At 42.5% G+C, this 14103-nt stretch overlaps 1 protein-coding gene across 2 annotated transcripts in view; it reads right to left on the bottom strand.

Annotated features, from left to right (window-relative positions):
- The window catches only part of CADPS (calcium dependent secretion activator), a 208717-nt gene that overhangs the window by 89327 nt on the left and 105287 nt on the right, over positions 1-14103 (bottom strand). For both annotated transcript variants that reach the window (XM_063411759.1, XM_063411760.1), the window contains exons 10-11: positions 9443-9551; positions 8171-8383 (exon numbers count right to left, since the gene is read on the bottom strand). In XM_063411759.1, coding sequence (XP_063267829.1) covers positions 8171-8383; positions 9443-9551 — 322 coding nt within the window. The remainder of the gene's footprint in view (positions 1-8170; positions 8384-9442; positions 9552-14103) is intronic.

The raw sequence follows: 14103 nt of genomic DNA, 5'->3' as shown, positions 1-14103 counted from the left end.
TCAACTCACTTTCTCTTAATTATTCTAAATAAACACCCCATGCACCTTGCAATTTATTTTTGCATTTTTATTTTTGCATTTTTATTTTTGCAATGGGCTCACTGTTAAAAATGAAATTCATTAATCAAATTATACCAAAACCCTTAAACTTTATAGGTAACACAAAAATAAAGCAAAAGATCTAAATATATTATTACTCTGCTTCAGACAAATTGCTGCAATTTAAAATAATGCCAACATTTGCATATGTAATAAGTTTTATTTATAATCCACCTTCTTTCAAAATGGCCTATACAGTTTGAATGTGCTTTTAAACAAACTACAAAACAAGAGTGCCTAATATTCACACCCAAACTGTACAGCCAATTTTTAAGTACTTTAAATAAATTGTTTCAGTCAAATACAGCTGCTTTTTTGACCCTGCTCTGTTATTCTAGCTAAAAAGGAAGGAGAAACCAAAGAAAGAAAGTTATATGATGCTCCAGTAATTTGCAATCCCTTCCCAAGGTGCCGTGCCAAGCTCACTGGTGTTCCTTTGTTCGGGGCCCCAGCCGAAATGCTGCTGCAGGCCCACAAAAGTTATCTTACATATTTAGACAAGCTGCACACAACTGCAGCTGAAAGGTGTTCGATGGTGGTCTCAGGAGGGAGGCTGCCAGTGAAGGGACATGGCCAGCACAGGCTCCACAAAGCTTTCTTCTGCAAAACTGCAGACTCTGGCCTTTTATATAACACTTGGTCCCCTACTTTACTGCCTTTTAAAAATACTGCTGGGTTTATTTTTTCCATTTTTATCCAGTTTGCATTTTGTGCTGACTCCATTAACTGAACCCCTGTCATACATACACTCCCTACATGTGTTTGAAATCAGAGTCTTAAAAATCTGCCAGTGTCAGGAACACAAAGATTTCAACAGTAACAAGAATCATGAAAACCAAAGGACTGTCCCACTGTTTGATTCTCTGAGGGCTGTTTTTCTTCTCTTTATCTATCTGTTATTTAAAAAGGAAGAGACAAACCAGTCAAAGCTCTCATTCTTTTTTTTTTCTTAAATGTATTTCCCTGCTCTCTGCATTTCTTTTGCTCCAGCAATAATTTTGGCAGATTTTGTTTTGAGAGCAGTGAAGTTAATAGCGGGGGACAAGCTCCATAAAAGAATTCTTGTTATAAAAGGCTTTAGGTAGCCATTTTATTGTAAGAATTTCTTACTCCAGATTTGTTTCTTTTCATTAATGAGTGACTTTGTTTTGGTACCAAAGGCAACTGAAAATCTAGTAAATTTTACAACATATTTCCCTGTTGCAAGAACAATAAAAAACCACCAAACAAACAAAAACCCAAACAACTGTAAATTAAAAGGTGACTTTGTATCTTACTCATCTGGAAAATGTGTGCTTGTCATATCTGCTTGACATTACAAGAATGAAGATGTGGTTTGGACAGTAACAAACAATGACACTAGTCAACCTCATCAGGAGACATGAAATAAAGGAATGACAATGATTGATGGCAGCTATTCATTTACAGATTTTTCTAGAAAAGTCTTTGCTGGCCTGGCCGGGCAAAGCAGGAGAACTTTTCCAGCCTGGCCAGCAATGCACCACGGCAGGCAGCTCATGGAGCACCCACTGCACCCCACTGCCTGCCCCGGGGGACAGCGGGGTCCCCTCCTGCTCACAGACACATTCCGCTGTGACTTGTTAAAGAAATACCCAAGGAAGTGCCTGAAAACCCCATTTTGTTTGCCTGTGTGGAGCAAGGGACTTCACTAGCAATACCGGTGTTCTGGAGGGGGAAACACGAAATCCCTGAACCTGCATTAGAATGCCAGGTGGACTGAGCGAGCTGCTGGCAGTGCTAGCTGGAGTCACCACATCCCCTCCTCAGTGTGCACTGTGGCATTGCCACCTCTCAGATGTGATGTGTGTGTGCCCAGGGAGCTGCAAACCTCCTCCCCAAACCTGCTCCCCGTGCAGAGGAGCCTCCATTCACCTCTCAGCTGCAAAGCCAAGAGCTCTTTCTTCTCCCCTTTATGCTATTGCATGTTAGGAGATAGTTTGGAATATAAAGGGCTGTTTGTTCCTGTGGCTTATGGTTTTTCTCCTGCTGCAAACAAATTCTTCTCTGCTTCAGTTAAAATTTTAATAAATTGTTATAAATGCTTCTGTAAATCACCAGACACACCGGGCACTGAATTGCAGTCTAAGTTGTCTAAGGATTGGTAGTTAGATGAATAAGAATTTGTAGTATGCACTTACATAACTCCTTGTGTGGCAAGTTAAAAACACAGTTTTAGAACAGCTATTTATAATATAAAACATTGTTTCACAGCATTTTTATAACTATTTAAAAATATTTTGAATTGCATGGCTGCAGTAACCTGTGAATTTGTATTTCATAAGTCAGAGTTCCAGGCTTCTTAAAGCATGTAGAAGAGATTTACAGGCTAGTTTTTAAATTCATGCAAGTTATGTGATTTAACATTTTAATTCTGCATTCCTGCAATGAAGCATCTGCAAGTTGACAATACAGAAGACACAGCAGCGTTCTCATGATATTTTTAACTATCTAAAAAAGTAAAGCAATTAAAGCACAAAACTAATAATCTAATAAGATAGCGATGCATTGTAGTGCAAATACATGTAATGTCGCCAAACCCAGGTTCATTCATTCGATCATTCATTCACTCTTTCTTTCTTTCTTTCAAAGAGGCAAAAATTTCATTGAAATTAAACTTTTGTTGGTTTTTGGTTTTTTGTGGTTTTGTTGTTTTTTTTTTTTTTGTGGTAAAGTCTGATAAGAATTCTCTTTAGAAATCCAAACATTTAGAAAACAAAATAAAGAAAGAAAAAAGAAAGTGTCTGCTGAGAAGGAATTCTGCCTGCTACCCAGGGGGATATTTGTACACACACGCACATACTCACACATACGAAAAAAGAAGAAAAAAGAAATAAAAGGAGGAGGAAGGAAAAAAGGAGTCTTGTTGATGGCCAAGAGGGATGACACCGCCTGTTCCTTCTCATAATTGCATTCAGATACTCCGGATACATATTTGCCAGCTCTCATGACCCTCTGATGCTATTCCCTTCTAAGGAAAGTAGGCACTCACTAGATATTACAGAAGATTATAACACCAATAAAGGATTTGTACTGGGTGTGTTTAGGACTGAACAAACTGAGGAGAAGCTCTCTTACAGCACAGGTCTGGGCTTTAATCTTTTGCAAAGTATGTATACCAGTGGGAAAAAATAAAATAGCAATTCCCCTGGTTTATTCTTTGACTGGCATAGCTTTGATTGGTGACTGAGACTCATGCTAAAACAATAATTTATGATATTTTTGTGGAACAGCAGCACACCTCCATGAAAAATACATTTAAGTTGGAGCAGGCCAGCATCTCCAAATGCAGGGTGACCCAGAGAGTTGCTACTTGCTGCTGAAATCATTCCCCACTGAGTTAATGGGAAAGGGAACTAATCAAACCTCAATGATTCACGGCTCTTTCTACGGGGCACATGTGGAGGGGTTTCTGGGGGTCTCCTCTGGAGTCCTGCACCCTCTCTGGGACTCTTGGGGTCTCCTGCCCTACCTTTCTATGCTTTGAGGTGTCCATGGTTAGCCCCGCACTCTGGTGCGCTGCACCAAGCTAATCATCGGCACGGAGAGAAAGGATATTGTCAGAGTGCAAAATGATCTGTTTTCAGGCAGGAAGCAGTCAACTAGATGTAATTTCCATGAAACAAAAGAAGGTATTATTTACAGTTTTATTGTGATGTTAATTAATATTTACATCTTGGAATGAAAAATAGAAATGTTAATGATTGGCTTTACTAAGAGGATCACTTGATGCCAATGTGAAAGCCAGGGAGAGAAGGCAATTATGCAAACATCACATGCATCCCAATTTCAGTATGGAAACTTACATTTCAAATCTCAATTCAGGAAAATAACATGGAAAGTTTGTACTACAAAATCTAAACATGAGAAAGATTTAAGAGAAAAAAAAAAAGCACATTGCATATGTCAGATAATCTAGTCTGATTATCTGAGCTGTGCTAGCTACAGGGAAGCACTTACCCTTGAGTCCAGCTAGAAGTTAGCAGGGTAAGAAGGAACAAACCAGAATAACATAAAGACTAGCAACAAGGCTCAGGAAAGCAGACAGGAGCCCTAACCTAGCAGCTAAATATTTGGGTTCAAGCAAAGAATGAAAAAGAAACTTAAAGAAAATCAAACCAACCAAAAAGAAAACCACTTACAGCTGAAAATTTCTCAAGCAGCTCAATAAACCTCGCTATTTATTATGGGGGAACAAATCATCACAAATTCTCAAAACAACCAACTCATCGTATATGGTGTGATTAATAGTTATTAAATATAAACAGACATTAAAAACTAAATAAAACCACAAATGATACGTAAAACAAGTATGCACCAATCTTTTATGTTAAAAGAAAAAGGCTTCAAGGAAAAAAAATAAGAATGTTGAGCACGTTTGGGAATTTTCTTTGATACATCACTAACACAGAGCAAACAAAGATTGGTGCTTTCAGACAAGTGACCACTTTTATGAAGCTTAAACATTGCCAAAAGGTGTAATATATATTGGCAGCATTATTGACTATAATACTGTAAATGATTTCAACAGTAAACAAGAGCAGTTTGGGGTTTTTTCTTTTATAATGCGAACACTGGAGAAAAGCACAGCTTTGTGTAAATGGAATTTTTCTTTGCAACTGCAGCAAAACAAAAAAAGCAAAACTTTTCACTCTAGCAGGTATTGTTCACCCACGTAAAAGGAACTGTAAGTCATACAAAAATTAATGAATAGCAGGATCTATTTTTTTCAGTACTTAAATTGCAAATAAAACAAACTCCACCCTGGTTCAGAGCTGTCTGTTTACTTCTAAGTCAAGTGCTGCCATCGAACTGTGGATGAGAATTTGAGTGCTGCTCAAACTTTATATTTACTGCATCAAAAGAGGTGGGAACCAAACGGAATTCACTATTTCTCCCAAGTTTCCCAAACAGCAAGATAACGTGTTTCCCAAGTTTCTGTGAACAGACAGCTCCATGCCAGGCACGGAGGGCTGGGTTTTCCGTGCGTGTGCATGCATGCGCATGAGCCGTCTCGGACTGCTACGACATGGAAGCTGTAACAACAGTTACTCCTCAAATGGCTTAACATTTACTTCTTTGCACATCCTCATTCACCATAGCCTCTAATAAGCACAAAAAAAAATGACAGGTATAAAGATAAACATACAAGAATAGTCTCACTGAAGTCCTTACCTTTCTGCAGGCAAATAAAAAAACAACAATAAACAACCCCAAACCCCAAACCAAGACACCCAAGCCAAATAAACCGGTAACGAACCTAGACCCTTTTAAAAATGCAATACTTGGTATGTTTGGATTTCAAGACTGAAGGAGCTGAGATGTGTATTTGTGCATTTAAGACTCCCTGTATGTGGCATGCATGACTCACTGTTGCTTCAGATCATTTAACTGCTGCGCCCCATGACTTTTGCAATGAGCACTGCCATGTATAGATGTTAAAATATGAAAAATGAGCAGCCTTTCCTGTTGAGATGAAGGTGTATTATGGCATATTGCCCTCCTCCTCTTGTAGGATGTGCACAAAGACCTGTCAGAGGGATCTAGATCCGAAGGGGGAGGAGGAAGAAAAACCAAGGACAAAACACTCTAGCCCAGAAGATGTTTAAATAATAAGCCATCACACTGATGGACTGATGAGCCAACTAGTTTCTCTCTCCCAGGTTTTGGCACAACACATCCAAGAAAGCTTCCCAGTTCTTGCAGCAAAAAGGGGAGACTGACGCTGTGCAACTTACAGAAAAATACATTGTGCATGCAAAGAGGGTGGTGGTGTTATAAAAAGAAAAATGATCCAGATTTGGAGCTGGTATTGGCATGAGAACAAGTGAGAGAAACTGAGGTCAGATCCTGACTCCCTCGAATGCCCTGGAGGGCCTAGGGGGTGAAATCTTGGCTTTTTTCACCAGGAGCAAGGACGAGGGAGCCTTGCCTCCTGGCAAGTGAGCAAGATGCAAAAAAAAAGGTTAAGCCTGTGGCATCTCTATAGCTCTGAGCACAGTCAGGCTGAGAGTCTGGAAGGCCACAAGCAGCACAAGGCTCTGATGGACATGCTGGGCTGTGTAGATGCAGAGTTGACTCCTGGATGAAGTCACTGACTTCCCTGATCCATGGCAATAATTAGAACAAGCCAGCTGCCCCTTCTCCACCCCAGGTACCCTAAGCAAAGAGGTTCAGCTCTCCCACACACACAGTGCTTGGCTGTGCAAGCAAATCATACATCCAAGTGTCCACAGCCCTGGGCAATCCCTTTTCCTCATCGAGATCCTGGCAGGTTTTGAGGAGGCTGCTATGATGTGTCTTGAAAGCAACACTTCACCTGACCCTTCATATTGGTCTGGCAAAGTGAAAACTCTGCAAATATCAGGAATTTACCCAGCAGAAAAATTCTCCAAGCTTGATGTCTGCAGGGATGGGAGAAGACTGGAGGGAAAGGTGTTTCCTCAGTTTGATGATCTCTGCTCTAATCCTGCTGTGCAGGGATCATGCTGGGGTGATCAGGAGTGCATCCTCTGTGCACCAACCCCACAACTAGGAGCACCCTTCAGCATCCCTTGTTGGGAGAGGGAGCCACAAGCAGAATCCCTCTGTTGCTCCCCTTTGCTATGCTTTGAAGGCTTTTAGCATGTGCAAAAGCAACAGCAGAAGGATCTGTGCCTGCTATTTCTGAGAAGTCTCTGAACATTCTGGGCAGAGGGAAATAAATCCCTGGGAATGCTCTTGGGTCAGCATGACTCAGCCAGGCCTGGAGGCTCATCACAGCCAGTAAAGGTCCCACTTGCAAGAGGCCAATCCCCACCCACCATTTTGGCTTTCTGAGAAGTGTCCTTCCTTCCCAACCCCAGCTCTTTACACCTTGCACTCCCAAAGTCAGTGACTTTGGCAATGAAGAGGATGAGGATCATTGAAATGAAAACACTGACTACAGGTTACCACATCACATCACACTACATTCCACTTGCAGCAGCAGCAATGCAAGGCTGAAGGGAGGACAAAACACGCAGGCGTGTGGAAGATCCAAAAAAATCAAAAAAAGGAGCAAGCAGAGGTTTTCTGCTGTTGCACTGGTCATACAGCTGTATGTCTTGTAGTGTTGCTTTCTATAAATACTGACATGAAGAAGTTAAACAAATATAAAAGATGGTGAAATGCTACTGATAAGGAAATCTCAGATTTTCTGAGTTCCTTACAACAATATACACCATAACTCCTTTACAGAAACTGTTCTAAAATGTTGAAATATTTTTTAAGCAGAATTCTTTAGTTATTTACCACTTTTCCTTATTTTACTTATATTTAACGATGTTAATTCTTAAATTTTGCTGAAACTAGCAAGAACTGCTGTATGTTACATAACAAAGGGGCTGCAGATGATTGAGACCTTCAAGAAAAATGAGCAAAGAGGCAATTGCGTGGTTTATAATCAAATTACATTTGCAAGAGGAAAGAAATTGCTCTAAATTTCAGATGAAGCAAAGTGTGTATAACTGCATAGGACATGCAGCATAGCTATGACTTAAAAGATGATTGCTTTAAATTCACATCTAACTGGCCTGCAAAGCAACCTGTTAAAAATACCATATGTTTTCCTACAGTTGAATATTCAACAGGAGACCTCTTTTTGTGTGTGCATTTCATACTTGCAAGATTTGCACCTGTAGTTTTGACCACGTGATGCATTTGACAGACAGCTAATGGTGCTAATGAATTGCTCTGATCTGGGTGTGCAATTTATTGTGTGTGGGTAAAACACGTGTCTGCAGAAAGCAAGGTGGGTCTCAGGCTCTCAGATCCCAGTCTCTCTCCTCCATCAAGTATTGCACTTTAAAATACCCATTGGCAAGTTCCCCCAAGGAATTTTGTTTCTTGGGTTTGGTTCTGTCAAACACACAGGTTAACTGCTTCTGGATCTACTGATGTAAAAAGAAGCTTTATGATAATGAAAGAAACATTTTGTTTTGAAATCAGAAACATGTGTGAACATCGATTTACATCAGCGTAGAAAATCTTTCCATCAAAGACTTTGGCTGTGTAGGAGAACTTATTTACTTACAAAATTGAGAGATTGGAGCGTCTATCTGGGGTACATTTCCTCCTTTAGCATTTAGCTTTTGCACTTGGGTAGGTGGCACAGGTTTGTGAGACTGGCCAGTGGCTCGGTACATGGCTTGGACCCACAGGATACGGTCCTGCTCATCGTCACTCGCAAAAATCACCGTGTCTCCTTCCTTCACAGCATTGAAGAACGTTCTGCCACCATCCAAACCTGGCAGGAAAGGAAGTGACAATGCAGTTTCACAGACTTTGAGGCCAGCCAGGAGATCTCCCCCGGTTTTCCACCCCACCACTGCTCGAGTGTCTCTTCACCCAGTTCCATGCTGCTCCCAGCTCAGTCCCCTCCCCTGCACCAAACTCACCTGCAACACAGCCCACAGGCCCCCAGGTAACCCAATTACTAAAACATGCCCCAACACACTCGGATTAATTGCTTCTCTTACTTACAGCTCCATCTGTGCAAGTCCCATGTGGGCACCACTGGAGCCCAGTTAAAAATGCGGTTTGAGTGGGAGGTTCCCCATTAGAGTGAAAGCATCAGTGCTCACACTGCAGAAAAAGGTCCTTGGGTGATATCCTTATTTTTATCATAGCCCTGATTTCACACCCATCTTCCCATCTCCCCGATATGAGAGTTAAACAGGAATAAATGTCTTGAAAACCAACCTACTGTATCTTTTCTCATCTCCTCTGGGGATACCATTACCCAGGGCATGGTGAGGATCACTATGCCCAGCATTTTGCCCCACTGAAATAAAAAAAAAATGGTGTTTGTCTGCTTGAAGAAGGGTCTTAACTATGAACAAGTACCTCCAGGTACCAGGGGCTTTCTGTCCCTGCCCCTTCCATGCACTGACATCCATCCTAGAGAGAATGGGGCCAGCAAAAATGCTGGCTTGGTCCCATAAATATTTTCTACAATAAAGACAAGCATAGCTGCTAGCCTTTTATTTAGGGAATATAATCTGAAGGCACAGGTTAGAATCATTGCTCAATTTGAGCATTCAGTTCACAATCAAATTTCATTGGGATTTAAGGGTCTAATTCACTTCGGCTCCCCAGAAGAGATGAGTCCCTCCTCTGGTGCAAGTCCCAGCTCAGTCCCTTAGATCTATTTACAGTAAAGTCATGCACAGCTAATGATCAGTACAAACACAAACAGATTTAGAATAAAGCTGATCACAGTTCAGCTGCAGGCAGGGAGAGGAAGAGAGAGGAGTCCCTCTGGGAGAGGTGAGCGCCGCAGCCGCGGGCGCTGCCAGCCCCGTACCTGGCTGCGGGTCGGTGTAGTCCACAGTGTATCCGTCGAGCTGCAGCAGCTCTTGAGGTTCTGCTTTTTTCTCCCGGTAGCTGCACATAGCAAATGTATATTGACTAACCTGAGGAAAATCACAAAGCTAAGATGGCACCGGGTGACCACCACAAGGCAATCCAAAGTGCTTACGAACGCCACGCGCTGACAGCGTGTTTGCAGGGACTGGGGGTGGTGGGGTGATTTGGATGCTCATTGCCCATTAGAGACAGACTAAACTTTTTACTAGGCTTTTACAAAGCCCTCTCTTAGCACACCCTGCCGCAGCACGCGTCTATTTCTCCACATCAGTACATACAGCGGTTTAATTTCCTCCAAAAGAGGAAGCTCCACGGCTTAAAACCCTCTATCATTCATCCCCAGACAAGTGCAAGAGTGACACCCTGTCACAAACAATGTGAGCTAAATTGCTAGGTGCCAGTCATATTAAAGCAATCTTAAGATCCCACTGATCTCGGCAGTTGTTGTCATCAGTGCTGTAAATGGCAGCTCTCACTCCTCTGAGGTACCATCTGCATGACACGATACATTCAATGTCAAGCTCTTGACGGAAGCAACTCAGCTGCGGGGGCTCTGCCAGGCTCCCGAATCGCCTTCAGGAGCCCATCAGGCCGCATCAAGGCCCCGCGCGCACGCGGCGTGCCGCGATCCGGGCGCTCGGCAAGGAGCTCGGCCACGGAGGAGAGGAGAGGATTCTCCGTGCCCCAGGCGAGGAACTCACAGGGAAATTTACTGTCAAATGATTTCAAATGACTTTGTTAAGGTTGTGTCACATCCTGGACGCCTGACGTAATTTTATTCGTCTGGACGTTTTCTTGACCTCTGGAGGAAACTTTAAAACTCTGGTGGGTGGCAATGAATTGTGCCTGTCATTTTTTGGAAGCTGGGAGAGATCCTGAAAGATGGGAGCGTGGCTGAGCTGTGGGTTTTGCCTTCAAACTCCAGCCAAATTGCTCAAATGGCTACAGAGATACATGCAGCACTTATTTTGGTGGCATCGCTCACTAATAAAATGTAATTTACTGAAGTCGGGGGACCCGTCTATCGGCACAGCGTCTCCCAGTCGCCTCTCGGTTTATTGCTGCCCTCTATGGGCTTCTGCTCGCTGCCAGCCTGCTCCAGCAGCCCTGCCTGCACTGAGCCTTCCTCCAGGAACAGCTCCAAAAGCCACCTAAGAATAAACTCTATCATTAACACATTTGTGGGAGTAAGACTAAAAGCGATGCTTTAAGCATCTTGCATCCTCCTTAAAACTACCAGCACTGACAAAAGATTGACAAGTAGCAGACCAATAGCAGGAGCACACCAGTGCATATTCCCTGTTCTGAACTTTGCATGCCTACCATCGTATGGGCAACACAAAAATTAAAAAGATTAACACGAAGGAATCTAAAAATAACCCGGTGCCCCACAGCACAACATACAGACTCCTGTGGCGTTCATTCAGTCGTACTTGCAGTATGTTGCTGCCATCTCCTGGAGAAACTCTGGAATGAGCTTTATTTATGGGAAAATCCTAGAGATCTAGTCTGAGCAGTAAGGATTTGATTTCTCTCTGTTAGACAGCCTGAACTTCAGGGACTGCATGATAAATATAACTCCTGAAATGAGTCAGTGCTAACCTATGCTGACATTTATTGACAATCTTAATACCACTAATGCTTTTTGCTTTTCCTGTTTATATGGTCTACAGCAACAGGTAAATTTATTCAGTTGTTCACCTCTTGTTCTCTGACCCTGAACTGAGGTCTGAATTTCAGACTCTTCTTCATATACAAGTAATTCCACTCCTCTTTGGACCCAGAAAATATTCTTCTGCCCTAGCCATAAGACAACCACAGCAACGGAGCGGCAACATAGGGAAAAGGGCATTTCAGAGCTTATATTTCTTATGTTAAAGATTATAAATAACAGGTGTAGGCTCTGGTGGAGCCATCCTGAGATAAAGGCAAAGCAAATTGGTCTCTCAAGTTAGGATGGACGAGATTTCCTTGAAAGAACATTGTTATCAGAAGAGACCTTCAAGAGGAACCTGCAGGTGGGTCTATAACATGCAGTGAGCCAGGACTCATCCAGGTTCATGTTCTATTTCTCTACTCACACAGCTCACAAGCCCAAGCTCAGGAATGCCGCAAAGTCTGCTGCCAGCAGCAAGCAAAGATCAGGTTGGAGAGAGGACAAAGCTAATGATGGCCTCTGGAAGAGGTGCCAGAGGTGCCACGCAAAGTGCCTGCACCTAAACAACTCAAGTACTGACTCCAAGGCCTGGCAGAGCAGCCTGTGTGCCCCATCCTGCTGCTTAGAGCATTTACTGCCTGGGGTCAGAGAGAAGTTGGTGCCATGGCTACCAGTGCAATGTGGCTCCTTCCATTTAGAAGCAGTGGTAAAGCCAAGCCCAAGAAAATGATATTCTAGAAAGCTCAGTATGTCACAGTTGTGCTTTGCTGCTGAACAGCACTGTAGGGTCAAGAGGAGATTGCACTTGCCTTTCATCAGTCCTCCAAAATATTGTGCTTTACAGAGCCTGCTTTCTGTAAAGCTCAGAAGCGGCTAGACAAGTGAAACAGTTAATAGCAGAAATTAATCTTACAGCCTGCTGAGTTCACTCTGAACCATAGCTGAGTATGAGAGAGTGAGCAGATGGGATGGGCAAGATGAATGGTTTGAGTAATTGGAAAAAACACAGATACAGAGAGGAAACTGAAGGAAGACAGAGGAGAAATCTCTGCCCAGTGAGGGACAAAATCTCAAAGCAGCTGGGATTTCATCCAGGGACTCGATGACAGCCAGGAAAGGAGCATCTAAGGAAGCTGAACTGAGAGAAAGTAAAAGAAGGGAACTAATCCAAGGCACCCCTGGTTAGTTCATTACAAAAAAGGGAAAACACTTTGAGAAATAATTTGAGACAAAAGAACATAAGGGGAAAAAAAAAAGTGGGGAAAAAGACAAAGAAATTCAGGAAAGGGGAAGCAGACAGCAGGAGACAAATGCCAAAGTTCACTATTCCCAGGCTGCTAAATTAAATCTGACTTTCTTGGCACTTGACCATATTCTGTCACCAGCTATATAATCCAACTGATTAATAAATACAGCAGATATGCATTAACCAGTCCTGACTTTGTCCTGGTTTCTCCACCAGAGCCTCCTGCTGTAGTGAGCACTGCTTTCCCCAGGATCCTGCTCAAACCTGTTAATTGTCATGCCTCACACTCTGAGCTCAGTCATTTGCTCCCCCTTTTTTATTGTTGACACAACACTGCTCTACTTGGGTTAAATTCTTAAATGGACCTTTTCTAAATTAACAGCATGCATTTTGTCCCAAGGGAGAGAAACCGTGTGAAGATACTGCCAGCTGTAATACAGCTTTCCACTTTGATGGGAGAGTCTTGTCCTCTGGTTGCAGCTGTATGTTGCCTCCCAAGCCCTTTCCTGACACAAATGAGCAGAGGAAATGATCTAGCTTAAAAAAAAACCCAAAAAAGCAAAACCAAACAAAACCAAAACAAACAGTTTTTACATCTCAGCATATTCATTCAGCTCTAAAAAACTGCACAAAACAATTGTCCCAGATTCCCTCTTCAAGAGGAGATGTGTGTGCTCTTCTAGACAGGGCTGTGTGGTGGGAATTCATCCTGTGTGAGTATGGACACAACATGCAGGACCTACTGCAGCCAGGTGTAACAAGCTGTGGCATCAGTTTAACCAGCAGTTTCCAGGTATTTTGTATATATCATCAAACTCCAGACTTCACAAGAATCACCATCTATGCCTAGTTCTCAGCAAGTGTCTAAGAGAAAACATTATCTAATATGATTATGGGGACCAGCTATGGGTCATTCACCTCGGCTTGAAGACCACAGTCCAGGACTGCTGGTGTAGTACACTGCAATTCTGCTGAACTATTTTCAATTTCTGGGTGATATTCAGAGTTACTGAACACTTACTTCATTTCATTTTATCCCGAGTCAGCTGAGTTTTGCTAAAAGCAAGAACTGTCACTGTTAGTCTCAATTATACTGAGTTTAGGGAGTCTGTCACTAGAACAATAGATCCAGGCGTAGACACTGCAACTGGTTTTAATCTGCAGAGAGTTGATCTGGTTCCAACAACATTCTGCAAACACCATCAGACACAATCAGCTGAAAACTGCTTCAAGCTACTCAGCAGACATGTCATCCAGGTACCATGGAGTGTTACTTCCCATATGCTGCCAGAGCACAGAAATGGGGTTATGATAAGAGATGAACAGATTCAGTCTGAAATCTCAGTGTAATTAATTCATTTGCCCTTAAAAATCATCATAAGAAATTTCTATTGCAAAGCCAGCAAACTTACCAGAACCAACCATGGTGTTATTGCCAGTACAGCACATCAGACCTTGCAAAGAATTAATACAAGCTCTGTCAGCTATCAAAAATCCCAGCTTTTGCATGAGGGTCTAACTGGCAAACTGGCTGAAATTTGTGTGCTGTGCTCAAGCAGCTGATACAGCAACTTAGAAAACACTTACTTACAACATCTGCAATGGATGTACATTTTCTTTCCTAACCAGTCACAGAGAACTTTGCCCTAAATAGCTTAATTGCTTTTCTTACCACTGCCACTGGCATTACTGCTGC

This window comes from Prinia subflava, chromosome 14, assembly GCF_021018805.1.
Source record: "Prinia subflava isolate CZ2003 ecotype Zambia chromosome 14, Cam_Psub_1.2, whole genome shotgun sequence".
Taxonomy (NCBI): domain Eukaryota; kingdom Metazoa; phylum Chordata; class Aves; order Passeriformes; family Cisticolidae; genus Prinia; species Prinia subflava.
The sequence above is the reverse complement of the archived record's forward strand: the minus strand, read 5'-3'. Positions and strand labels throughout refer to the sequence as shown.